Genomic DNA, 12,250 nt, shown 5'->3' with positions numbered 1-12,250 from the left:
GTGAAACACACTAAATGCACCTATTCCACTGTTTTGATGTACGCAGATTTATTACCCTGTAATTACTAATATATAGCAATACTTGCTTCATTATTTGGCGTTGTGCGCTGTTTCTTTTGTTTCCATTTCTGAGAGTGTGGGGGGTGCTGAGCCACCCCCTGTGTTTATAGCAGCAGACGCCTCTACCAATACACGGTTATGTGATATAATTTCTTCTTATATACACCCTCACTGTGGTTATTGTGATTTATTTCTTGTTCACTTATCTATGTGGTTTAGTCACTGCACTTTATTTATATTCCATATTCTGGGTTAGATAGTAGCACACAGTATTTTCTCTGTTTTTTACTGCGTTGGTGGAGTACCTGACAATTCTACACATTCCTGACGATACCGGAGGCGGGGAGCGCACCCGGAAGTGACATCAGACGCCCGAGAAGCCGGCGAGGGGAGCGGTGCAGAAGGGGCTCCCTGGTAACACCGAGGGGACTACAGGACTGCAGAAAGTGTCTGAAGCCCCAGAAACGCACCAAGGACTCAAGCCCAGCTGCTTCCCCTATATTTAATGCCTGTCATACATGCACAAAGTGAGAGTACTTGGTGTATATGTTTGTACTAAACTTTCTCAGTATTGGATTGCACCATGTCTCTTTTCTTATTCTTAGGGAATACCCACCAATTTGGGAGAACGTCCGTACCTGTATTTCCCTGGGAATCGCAAGCAATAACAGCTTTAAGAAGACACACACTAGCCACTGATTGGATGAGCTTTATTATTCCTATCTACTAGGAAGTGGGCTGACATACGCGCCACATTTTCTACATTTACTTTGCACAGTGTACACTATATTATTTTCTCTTTTCTGGGGTGATCCTGCGCCTTCTGGAATTTGGAGTGACTGAAGCACAGACCCAGATATTATTGCTTTATAGAGGGGGTGAATATTCTATATATAAGCTTTTACAGCTCTTTTATTTCATGTAAACTCCAATTGCTAAATGAACAAATATGGATCAAAAAGGATTAACCAATTACAATGTATTTTAAAGGCCTTTGCTACACAAACGTAGGAGTTTATTTGCAAACGTCCAAAAAGTACTGTCATGATTCTGAAAATACAGGCAGGAAAAATAATGACTTTTGTATGCGTTTTGCTTCAACACTGACTTCGTCAAAAAGATATAGTATAAATGTGTCCAAACTGTTCAATAATTACCCAGCATACACCAGTTTGGCTTGGCACCCTGCTTCCTTGATAACAGGACTCGTGCATAAAAAGGATAATCCTGGTAAAATCAAACAGCCATGATTAATCCCTCATACAAAGAGCTTCTGAGCGAATATTTGTTACATGTGGCATCAGGCAACTTAAAGAGCATGGCCAAATGTTTACTGAGCTGGCACTCCTCTGGAACGCTCAAATTTCACCTGAAAGGTCTTAACAACAAACCACGTCCTCCATCACACATCCACGGGATCATGATTCTAAAAGCGCTCATTGTTATATCCCGTCAAAAGATCACATCAACCAAGCAGGTGATGCCCAGTTTGTAATAGGTGTAGTTTCCTCGGGTGAAGACATTAGAGAGACTGTTTTGCCGGGCTTGGCACACTTGAGCGAAATGATAAGTTCAGCTCAATTCCTTGGCTCCGGACTCTAGTTGCTTGAATAAAAAAAACACAGGAAGCTTCCCAGCCCGAACCCAAGCAGCCTGGGGGATGGGAAAGGGAGCTGCTGCCAAGAAACAAAAATGTTTTTAACCTTTACATGGACAAATCAATGATCCTGCCTGGCCTGCAATGCAAAGACAGAACAGAAAGAAGTCGGCGAGAATGCAGTCCCCTCACCTTGAATGACTGACATTTAACAGCTTAGAACACATGCCACCAATTGACTCTTGAAACCCGCTTCGCGTTGCCATGCACTATAAAAACGTTCTGCATTTACATTGATATTTACCTTATCTATAGGTCTTCAAATATACTCGTATATACTGTGTTCATATATAAAAACAATCCTATGTGCTGCGTACCACACACTATACTGGAATTGTGAAGCGCTTTGAGTCTCATTGGGTGAAAAGCTCTATATGAAATAAAGTTATGATTATTATGATTATCTTATACTATATTAGTGAAAGCACTGTATGTTTGCCTGGATGTCCGGTGTCCCTAGGGGAAATCTCATTGGTCCCTTGGGCCGCCCGCCCCCGCACACCTCTCATTGGCCTGAGGCGGAGTGACGGCCCACGCCCACACACACACACACACACACACACACACACACACACACACACACACACACACACACACACACACACAACACAGCAGCTCTATACACACACACACACACACACAACACAGCAGCTCTATACACACACACACACACACCCTCTGTCCGCCCCCCTCCCCCCCCCTCACGTGCGCCGTCCTGCACTGGCTCCGGACGGGAAGCGCGGCCCTCCTACCCCAGCCGCTCCCTTACCTCCCCGGCGCTACCACCCGCTCAGGTAAGTCACTGCGCGTCCCACCTCAGCCTCAGGCCCACTGCGCATCCCGCCTCAGCCTCAGGCCCACTGCGCATGCCGCCTCAGCCTCAGGCCCACTGCGCATGCCGCCTCAGCCTCAGGCCCACTGCGCATGCCGCCTCAGCCTCAGGCCCACTGCGCATGCCGCCTCAGCCTCAGGCCCACACACACAGGGCGCTTCCTACCGCCGCTCAGCCAGACGCCACATCGAGCGGGCGCCGGGGGGGGGAGCGCGAGTCTTAGGCCCACACAGGGCGCTTCCTGCAGCCGCCTGCACGCCTCACTCAGCAGGACGGCACATCGGGGGACCAAGCGGGCGCGGGGGGGGGGGGGAGGGGAGCGCGAGTCACAGGGAACGGGGAGGGAGTCACGGGGAACGGGGGGGGGAGTCACGGGGAACGGGGGGGGGGCCACCAGCCGAACCAGCAGGGGGACGGACGCACGGAGGAGGGGGGGGAAATGCCCATACATAAATTATGACAATACATATGCCCACTGCTCTCCACCCCCCCCCACTTCCCTTTCCCCCCCACACTCCCCTTTCCCCCCAAGCGCTCCCCTTTCCCCCCCCGCTCCCCTTTCTCCCCCCCCCCCCCGCTCCCCTTTCTCCCCCCCCCGCTCCCCTTTCTCCCCCCCGCTCCCCTTTCTCCCCCCCCCCGCTCCCCTTTCTCCCCCCCCGCTCCCCTTTCTCCCCCCCCGCTCCCCTTTCTCCCCCCCCCGCTCCCCTTTCTCCCCCCCCCCGCTCCCCTTTCTCCCCCCCCGCTCCCCTTTCTCCCCCCCCCCGAAACCTTTACAACAAATACTCACCTATTGTTCCACGAGTTATAAATAATACTACCTATTACGCATTTACATCCCGGGCAACGCCGGGTCTCTCAGCTAGTTATTAATATACCCCTTCCCTTGTAAGCTATTCAAACTAAGGAATGTCTTCCTATAATGTTTTGGTGCTCTTATCTTACCTCATAACTGTAATATTACCCATTTCCCAAAGTGCTGCATACATACACACAGTAATTATTAACATATGATACACTTTTCAATGTCTTTTAAAGGAGCAAGACATTTCCACATTTTTGTCATTGCCATTCTATTTACTAATTAAAGGGACAGTCCCACATAGCGAGTAAAAACTCTTACAACCCATCAATTGAATTGGATTCTTTTTTTTTTTTTTTAAGCAAGATTTAAAGAGAAGTTTCATTTATTTGCTTCACGTAAAAAAAATGAGTGTTTCTATTTTCTTCAGACCCATTTAATTAAAATGTTTATCGGCTAATTGTTCTTTTCCGTTATCGCTTTAAACTAATTATTCTGCTACCATTAGTCAAACAAAATCAAAATAGAACAACTTGGGATGAACCACCTCCCTGCACGTGCAACCGTTTACAGCTTGATCACTAAAAAGAAGGAACACTCCAAAGCATTGGGATACTATGGAGACATTAAAAGTCACAACAAATTATCTAAAAATACTTAAATCTGTCCACATCTGCTTAAAAACAGTGTCAGTCCCCTACATTTACTCGGGCGTACGTGCCAACACCATCATCTCACTTGGGTTTTTTAAGGGCCATGTCCCTCTTAGGACCAAAAGCTGCAGCAAACCTTTAAAGTACCAGGCCCCCCAACTAAACTCTTCCCCCGCCCCCCACCTCCTTCAGAGTGGACTGCACTATTTTCTGCACCCGGGAACCCCTGTGCACCGGTGAAGTTACAGGGTTTTAAAGGGAATTTAAATGGCCGCCCATCCCCATTGGCCCACAATGTAGTGGCCATTTTGTTTCCCCTAAAAGGGAGATTTAAACCTGGCAACTTCGCCCGTACATATCTTGGGAAGTGGGGTATTGAGAGCAGAAAATAGCATCGTCCAGTACTGGAAGATCCACTCTCCTTCCTCCGTTCCCATTCCGCTACTTGCAGGGGTTTCAAAGTGCACTTAGGAGACCGGGCACCACCTAGGTTCCAATTATCCTTTTTAGAGTCACTAGACATTAGCCATCAATGTCGTCGGACTTATTTTCCCTCATCCGCTTGATTATGGTGAGAAGATTCTGGGGAGTTGGTTTGCTACACTGGTACACGTCTCAGTTAGTTATATGGGAAAGTAGATCCATTGTTCTGAATAAAGATGATCTACTCAGAAGGAAGGGCGTCTTACTACAGGCGGTCTTGATTATAAGACATGCAATGTTTTTTGCAACACGTCACACACACAGCAGCTGGCCATAGTTGAATCTGCTTTCTTTCCAAAAGCAAAAAGCTCATCTGGCCATACCAAAGCGTAATGAACCCGGCACATAATTCCATTATCTCCACCATATGTCCGGCATTTTGCAAAATCCAGGCAGCACTGCAAGGGGATTGGATTACTTGCCAGCAAAAATCAATGCGAATATGAAGAAAGCAAATGGCATAAAAATTAAAGTATGCATTTTAAGTACATTTTAACCATTTGGGAGCTACAATATATTGGATGACGGCCAGACAATTCTTCCACCAACGTCTATTACAAGGCTATTCCGTGCCTTACTAAATATTTACACTAACAAAGGTTTGTCGGCATGTCCAGCAAAAAGCCAGTTAACCTCATTTCTAACCCAGTAGCAAACATTTTTACATAGTAGATGAGGTTTAAAAAAAAAAAAAAAATAGAAAAAAAAGACACGTCTATCAAGTTCAACCGATGCTAAAATGTAGATGACAGATACTTATCCTATATTTGTATTTACAGTATTTTGACACCAGAAAGGCAAACAAAACCCCCCAGTGAGACATCATCCAATGCGGTCTCATAATGGGCACATTATATTCCTTGCCAACTCCAAATATTGGCGATCAGATTTCTCCCTGGATCAACATCCTTCCCATGTTTACTTATTTGGTATATCCCTGAATACTTTTCTAAAAAGATGTCCAACCTTTTATTGAAGATGTCTATATCCTGTATCATATTACATGGGCTTGAGATGAATATTCAAATGCCGTCGCAAGTTCTGTTTTAATAAAACCTAAGATCTCTACAAACCGAAGGGGAAAAGAAATAAAAGGGGATGGATAAATGAAAGATGTGTCTGTAGTGCCCATGATGATGCGCTAGTTAACTTTTCTGGCCATTTGATCTCTGCTGCCTGCACTGCAGCAATGTCAACAGCTCACAGCATGAAAGAAAAAAGCTGTAAACAGTATTATGCAGCAAGCACTGTAATGCCTGGTGAAACGCTGCAGCTGCAGTCATGAAATAAACAAAGAACTCGTTATAGATCCAACAAAGTAACCGTTTCCTGAAGCGCAAAGCATACGGCTAAGGCCGCGTCCAGGGTGAAGCTGAGCGCGCGTGCTTGGCGCGATCAAACACATTGCCACAATGTGCTTGGCCAGCGTGCCCGTGAGCGCTCCGCTGCATGCCGAGACAAATGCTTTTGAATCTGTCGCATATAGAAAAACATAGTAATGTACTAAACAATTTGACATACTGGGGCTTCTTTGTTTATTCTAGTAGACATTTCCCATTAGCGCTCCAATTGACACTAAAACATAATATTGTGGGTCTGGGTTTTGAGCTCACTCAGATTGTGTATGTCTACTTGTATAAATCGTGTCTGTTCTTGCTGTATATGACAAGGCAAAACTATTGCCAGATATTGTCAGCTGTTGGCATACTTTGCATGCCAGTCTGAAGGAGAAGGGGCTTTCAGGGTAGAGCTCTCTTAAAGATGTCGTCATCATGAACGTTCATTTTCTTACAGATTTAAACACCATACTGTACAATAGGGTTTCTGTTTTTACATCTAGTTTTTTCCCCCTGCTCACTGATTTTTTTTAACTGGGTTTCATTTCTGAGCCCAGAACGCTAGTTAAAATGGCTGCTAAGTCCCGCCCACTACCCCATCACTGGACTTCAAGGAGCTTCATCGGTGAGATAAAAAATGTTTCATTGACAAATGTCTGGGAATTCTCCATTGGACGCCGCTCTGTGCTGCCCGGTTGGTGGTTGGGCTACCATGAAAACACTCGAATGCAGGCTTTCGGCTTCTTTAAGTTAACATGTAAATGCATATAAAACACTGTTGGGAAAATAACATTAAAGTTGGGTAGTCTTCTGACCTCACTTAAGACTGGTCATTTTCGGGTGAACTTCGCCTTTATATCACGCTGCCTTCAAACAGATTTAGTCCACACAAACAAAAAGCTTACAAATCAATGTCTTTCGGCATCCATTCTTTAGCTGCTAAGTCTATTTAATTCAGGGAAGCGGCAAGTCCTCTCCGGGGAGTGCAGCATTCTCATTGAATGTTTGTTATTTATATTTGGGAATAAACGCACATAAAATTACACTTCAGCCCAATTCCTTCTGTACTTATTTATAGGAACAGAGCTGCGAGACGTATTTCTATCCCACACATATTTGCAATGCATTCATCTTCTGCAGATACATGAGCGGAAGAGACGTGGGGGAGAGGGAAGGACCCTACAGACGAACCATATGGGTCTGTGGTTGCCAACGACACAACCATTCGAAACTGGGCCCATGTTCACGAACGCTCACGCTGGGAGACAAACCAAACAGACTTGCACAGCGCCTTTTGGAAGTACTGCTTGGTAAAAATGTGACATTACGCAGCAGCTTCCATTCCGAGCCGTAGAGAGTCTACATAAGAAAACACTCGTTAAGGGAAAGCAAAGCAGTTACATTGATCTCAATTCACCAGGAAGCTAGAGGAATGTGCAAAGCATTGCCAAGCAAGGAGTTGCAGGCAGGGCCTGAAGGACATTTCTTTCTACATGCCGCTTGCTTTTAACCAAATGTGCTGTGCCATCTAACTGCCCAAGAGGGCACATAACTAAATATTTCACATTTCCCGTTCAATATTTAGCCTGAAGGAAGCCAGGGAATTTTGTATCCTTGGGACATGCTCTCATGGGCTTACGTTATGTAAAGGTTAAGGGGCCTAGTCACCAAGGCCCAGGGTTAACGTACTGGATCCGGCAGTAACTGCCACTGATGTAAATACCGGTTAAAGTGGCAGTCTGCATTGATCACATTGTGCATGTAATTTTTTTGTTACTTTAAACAGAACTCTTCTTGCGGTTTTTAGTTTTAAAATCTGATGCTTTCGTTCAGGAGATAAGTGTTTGAAATATGAAATGTCTGGGAGGTTAAAATGAAGTTCTACCCAGAGCCCATTGCAGTCTCAAAGTTACCATGGTAACCCCCTCACCAGCTAGAGATTAGAAAATCAAGATTTTTTAACAGCACAGTTTATTTCATTTATTTAAATGGCAGAACATGCTCAGGGGGCAATATACTAACAGTATATAAGTTAAACTCCTATGGGCTTTTGGGGGATTGCTGATTTAATGTCGGATCAGGTGCTTTAACCTACAACGTACCTTTAAGCAGCAATCCCTGATTGCGGTATTTTATTTTTAGGATTGAAGCAGGGGGTCTCTGGAGTGGAACCCTATTTATTTCAGATCCGGAGAGCCCCATGCTTTGGGAGATATTTACCTCTGGTTTTTTTTAACCCGGCATGAATTGCTCCTTTAATGAGCCATGTATATTGAGACCCCTCTCTTTATATGCGATAACTGCAATCACGTGCTGATTGCCATTGACTTCAATGGCAGACCACGTGCAATCCAGGTGCATGAGCAGCTGGTGCACTTTAGCGAATCTGCCCCCAGGATTACTGTAACTGTTTGAAACATTGTGTACACAGAAAAACACCATGACTAATTTATATCCCCGTCCTGAGGCTGACACAACCACATCTTACTAGTGACGGTCAGAGGCGTTCATTATACCAGGGGTGGCCAACTCCAGTCCTCAGGGGGCCACCAACAGGCCAGGTATAAGGGATATCCCTGCGTCATCAGCACAGGTGGCTCAATCAGTGGCACACTCATTCTGACTGAGCCACCTGTGCTGAAGCAGGGATATCCTGAAAACCTGACCCGTTGGTGGCCCTGGAGGAATGGGAGTTGCCCACCCCTGATTTACACAAGAACGGGAATGCTGTCTGGTTACACTTCCACGAGGCTAAAGATGCCCAAGTGTACTTCATTTGCTCCTGAAGAGATGCGTAAATGGACGTCAGACCACGTACTTATTAACAGGAAAATGTGCAGGGTGGTAACCCAGGCATCACGCACATTTTTAGTTAGAGGATCACATGGTAGCAAAGGGGCAGAAACAGTGCTAGAAGGGCCAATAGTGACGTTCTGCATAGCAACATATACTGGCGTGTGAACAAAGTGAAACACGCACACAAAGAAAAACTGAATGTTTAGTAGTCTGAAATCGCTCTGGTCAGGCACCACCAGATTACATTCATTAAGAATAAAAATGTGCACACACACAGCAGCACTCCACACAATGGTAAAGTGCTTGGGTGCAAGCCACAAAAGGCGATATGTGAAAGAAAAAGAAAAAAAGAAGGCCCACAAGGGCTTAAACAAAATATGCAATATTAAACGAAAAACTGGTCAACATTTCAGCGCTCAACAGAGCCTTTTTTCAAGGCAGCACAGTTTTAAAAGCAGCACAGTTGTGGTCTAAAGGTGCAATCCCACATAGTTGGCCAGTTTAATTTCTTAGGGGCTTCTGAATGGAGACGTCTGCCACACTTCTTATCTGCTATAGAATTTTGGGTTAAATTCATTGAAGAAAAATGGCAGTGCGCCGTGCAAAAGCTAATAAAGCGCCAGGCTGGGCGCGAAACACGGTCGAGTGTAGCTTTTTATTTGCTTTTCTAATGTGCCAGTAAAATGATCCAGTCAGCATTTGCCTGCACTCCAGCCCTCTAGGTTTTTTGTGGGATGCCAGGAGTACTTCAATACATTTCATATCCGAGGCGATTTTTGAGTCAAAATGAACCTTGGACTATTACAGATGTATACCCCGCATTGTTAATGCAGTTCTAAGGCTTTATTCGGGGTTGGGGCCCGACATCCGAGATCGCTCCCTCTCTATGGGTGCGGCTCTTCGTTCCCACGTCCCAGTGTACGCCTAACGAAGTTGCACCCCACTTTACGGGCATAGAAGTGTTTGTACCCACAATTGAGGATTTATATGATCACCCTGGCCGCGGAAGGCGTTGTTGACATAAAGACCACCACCACTTTGGATATTTTGATAGCAGTTACCACTGAGGTTTTGCGATGCACCAATATTGGATCAGGTTCAATCTTCGTTTAAAATATAAAATAAAAGGATTTTTTTTTTTTTTTTTATGAAATCCGTTCTGTTTTTTTTTAAGCTGGGTTTTATAGTACTTGCTCATTAAAAAAAAAATCTATGAACAGTGCACCAATTTATAAACTGGAATCTGGGTCAGTCTTTGAACTGCTATTTAGATAGACATTACAGTGACTAGACTACATGTCTAGTTTACTGAAATGGGCCGTGATCCTACGGATATTTCCTTCTAAAGCTACTGACACTTGCTAGCCAAAGGCTCCATTCCAAATTAATGCAACATTGTATTCCATCCCCTCAAGGACAAATATAGGTTTTGTTCCCTCACAGAAATAGAAGGAACAAAGAAAAACAGAAAATAGAGTATATCTGCAGAGAATCACAATGTCTTAAAATGCCTATTTTGTGCAGTAGTTTCTAAGTTATTGTCACAGCCAACTGAGTATTAATGAACAGAAAGGGGTTTCCTTGTTGATTTCAAACGAGGGAAGATGTAATTAATTATTTGTATTCAAACTGTATCCTATTTGCAGACATTTACCCATGAAATTGAAAACGGTAATATAGCTGTTTAAAGCTGCAGTTCAGTCTTTTTTTTTTTTTTTTAATTTATTTTTTTACTTCAGTAGTTTCATGTGTGCAATCTCTAATTACCTAAAGAACTGCATAGCTGCCGGTCAATTCGTTCTCCGTCTATTGATCGGCAAAGTTTGGCGACATCTTTAAATATGGGGAACTGATTTATTAAAAAAACCACACATGCAGGATATTGCCTGAACTGCAGCTTTAAGGCCACGTTTATAGTGACGCCGACGCGACCGATGACGTCACCCGTCGCCACTGGCAAAAGTTAAACTTCAGTTTGGAGCAACGCCGCTGTCGACATGGCCAGTGACGTCACGAAGGGGGCGGGCAGAGTGGAGTAGGCGCTCTGTGATTGGTGTAGAGACAGTCACATGTGGCGACTGTCTCTCCCAAGCGCATGCGACGGATTCAATGTATTTGTTTTCGCGCGCCGTCGCCGGGCACTATAAGCGCAGCCTAACAAGGTGCTACCCCACATAACCAGCCAGAAAAACAACAGTTTAAACCGCATAATTGGGTTTCCGTAAACAAATCTAACCATAACAGAAAATATGTATATATGTTCACATTTCTGGCAAATAATTACAAGTTGAATTTCTTAAAGGGCTATGAATGAGGTAGATTCTTTTTATTTTATTAACCCTTATTCCACACTGTCCTCCAAAGAGAGGGGGAGAGAAGGGGACCGACTGACATCACACAAGAGGAAATCAAACCCATTGCACATCTCAGCTCCCCATGTTTACAAGCCAACATGAAAAATGATTTTCAAATACCAGTGACTATTATGAATTATTCACCATGGCAGAAACTCTATATTTAATGTATTACGTGTGTGCAACAATTGAAGTTCATTGTAAAGGGGATCTAACTGTTTTAGAATAAATCAAGAGAGCAAAATTGAGAGGCGCTCTGAGAAGAACTTAGAAATGCCTGTAAGAGGACCTAGCTGGCTGCTCCGAGCAAGCATTAGCTGGCTAATCGCCAAGTTAAATAAATACAGGCACCTCAGAGGCACCGTTCATCAAACAAAGTCCCAAAACGAAAACACCTAGGAAGGTGAATAGCTGGACAATAAGAATCTTTTTTTTCCAGTGAGAAAACATATGAAATTGTTTTGCAATCAGGTTTATACATTGCAGGTCAGCACATTTCAGTCTTACACTGTTATTTAGATTAGTAGTGTAATCAAAACAGCAAAGGGCTTTATACATACTTCTCAAAGGCCAATTAGAAGCATAATATGCCAATTAAAAGGTAGCACTCATCAACTCCCAAACCTCTGCACTCTGGGTAAAAAGAGCCGGAGAATATATAAACCATGTCAAAGAGCAGGTCTTCTAGGAGTTGGCCACCAAATATCTGATGAAATGTATGTAGTTCTTCCACTCTACAGTTACAACTAGAGTGAATAACTGGGATTAGGCATTTAAGATGACAAAAACATTTCTCAAAGGTTGCTTTGATATAAATGTGGCAATAAAGAAGACAGGCAATACCAAATACTTCCACTATATAAACATATATGTGAGAGAGTGGAACTTACCTACTACCATAAGTGTGAATTCAAATCCCCTTTTCACAGATTTCCTGTAGACTTGGTTCGGGAGATTGGCAAACCCCACATATCCTTCAAGGTTCTTCTGTTGCTGAAGTGAAGAAATAGGACACACTATTAGCATATTTTATTATGGTTAAGAACTAGTTAAAGGGGCGCCTTTACAAAATCATAACGGTCTCCTTTTCAGTCCCAACAAAGTGCAGTCTTGCTACTTTGCTTAAATATGCGTACTATGATCACATCCCAATTTTGATGTTAGGACAAGTTAAAATCCAGTTTAACAGATAAATACATTAATATATACAGACAAACAATAGTGAAAATCAATATCAAAAAGAGGTCAATACTGGCTTTTGGATAAAAAAAAAATTATG

General features: G+C 43.8%; 1 protein-coding gene across 2 annotated transcripts in view; it reads right to left on the bottom strand.

Annotated features, from left to right (window-relative positions):
* SEPTIN7 (septin 7) overlaps positions 1-12,012 on the bottom strand; it is a 112,949-nt gene extending 100,937 nt beyond the window's left edge. For both annotated transcript variants that reach the window (XM_075586617.1, XM_075586618.1), the window contains exon 1: positions 11,862-12,012. In XM_075586617.1, coding sequence (XP_075442732.1) covers positions 11,862-11,997 — 136 coding nt within the window. In that variant the 5' untranslated portion in view covers positions 11,998-12,012. The remainder of the gene's footprint in view (positions 1-11,861) is intronic.
* Positions 12,013-12,250: the final 238 nt, after the last annotated feature.

This window comes from Ascaphus truei, chromosome 2, assembly GCF_040206685.1.
Source record: "Ascaphus truei isolate aAscTru1 chromosome 2, aAscTru1.hap1, whole genome shotgun sequence".
Classification (NCBI taxonomy): domain Eukaryota; kingdom Metazoa; phylum Chordata; class Amphibia; order Anura; family Ascaphidae; genus Ascaphus; species Ascaphus truei.
The sequence above is the reverse complement of the archived record's forward strand: the minus strand, read 5'-3'. Positions and strand labels throughout refer to the sequence as shown.